At 20.3% G+C, this 1,755-nt stretch overlaps 1 protein-coding gene across 1 annotated transcript; it reads right to left on the bottom strand.

Annotated features, from left to right (window-relative positions):
- Positions 1–306: 306 nt before the first annotated feature.
- On the bottom strand, positions 307–1,324 carry PmUG01_00014200 (fam-l protein; the record flags this gene model as incomplete). The annotated part of the gene is made up of 2 exons (XM_029005600.1): positions 307–1,110; positions 1,238–1,324. 2 exons carry the CDS (start codon positions 1,322–1,324, stop codon positions 307–309), a joined length of 891 nt encoding a protein of 296 aa, XP_028859172.1.
- Between the last annotated feature and the right edge of the window lie 431 nt (positions 1,325–1,755).

Raw genomic sequence — 1,755 nt, 5'->3', positions numbered from 1 at the left:
TCATACATATATTTTTTATGAAAATATATATAAATACACAAATATGTATTTACGCCATAATATTTAATAAACATAAATAATAATTTAAATAAATAATGAAAAACGATCGCACATTCAAATTCAAGCAAACCTAGAAATATATATTTTTACTGTTGTATATCAGAAAAACCTTGTTTATGTGGATACACTTGACAAAAAGTAATCAATTATGGGTACTTTTAATAGCTATACAACTAAAGACATTACAGTTATTACTTCAAATTAAATACATCCTTATAGAAAGAATCATATTTCTTATTATTCATTTTACCCTTTTCTAAACTTAATTTTTTCATACTTTTTAACTTTTTTATGGTAGTAAAAAATACCTAATATACATGTGACACCTATTATAAAGATTGGTATGAAGTATATAAGAAAACCAAAGAAACCAGTTATATAATAATGCTTAACTATTTTAGGTTTGCCTCCGCTCGCTGCTACTTGAATAGATTTTTGGAAGAACGAACCAAAAAAGGAATTTTTCAACCATTCATGTAATGGCCTTAACATTTTTTGTAAAGGTGTCACACTATTTGTGGTTGATTCCACTGTTTCAGCAATAATATTCAAAACATAAAACAAACCATTTATAAGTCCATAACCCACGAATAAATCTAGTAAAAGTAATATGGATAACAAAACAACAAAAAATATAGGTAAACTTAATCGAAATCCGTACTTTTTACGCATTATTTTTTTATAAATCTTATCACTAATTGTCCTGTTGTTTTTAAGAAAATCTGCATAATCAAGTTCTTTAAATATTTTTTTTTCCATACGGGAATATTTTTTTGTTTCAAATATACAAGATTTATTTTTGTTATGTTTTTTATGATCTTTCCTATTATTTGATAAACTACCATTTGATTGTTTTTTTATTTCTGCATACTTCCTTTCATTATTAGATATATCTTTTCTCTCATCCATATCATTATTCGATATCCATTCCTTTAATTTCATAGGACATGTATCCATATTTTGTTTACATTTTGCTAATAATCGATAATTCCCTATATTTAATTTTTTACCATATGTATGATTCTGTTCCGAAAATTTATGATATTCATTCTAAAAAAATAAATTAAATATTTATAATTAAAAAATATCAATAATATCACTCTTAAATAAAATGTTAATAAAAATAAAACACAAAGGAAACGAATAATGCAAATATTCCTGAATAATATTTTCATACAATATAAATGCTAAAATTGTATATCCATGTTAAGAGAATAAACGCAGCAATATTAATAAATAAGAGTAACTTAATTTTTTTTTCCATTTCATATAATTCATATATTGTAATAAGTTCAATTAATAAAAAAAATTATATTGATATAATATATTTCTAATAAAGGAATCTACGTCTTTTTATTTAGTTTATTATTATATTTTTATTCGGTTTCATAAAAAAATAATCATATAAAATAACAATAATAAATTTTATAATACAAAAAAAATTAATATTCTAAATTATTATAAAATTTTTATTTTAATTTTATTCATTAATATATAATTCATTAAAAATAATATAATGAGTTTTAATTTATATATATTTAAAATATATAATTTAGTTATCTAGAATAGTTAATGAACAAATGATATTATTAATCCTATTCAAAATAATATATAAATTTTTTATTTTTAATATTTGTAAATTCTGAATTCATATATAGTATAGAATATAGAGAATGTAGATATAATTCATTGTTC

Source organism: Plasmodium malariae (genome assembly GCF_900090045.1).
Source record: "Plasmodium malariae genome assembly, contig: PmUG01_00_3, whole genome shotgun sequence".
Lineage (NCBI taxonomy): Eukaryota > Apicomplexa > Aconoidasida > Haemosporida > Plasmodiidae > Plasmodium > Plasmodium malariae.
Note: the sequence above shows the minus strand (reverse complement) of the source record. Positions and strands in the feature narration are given on the sequence as shown.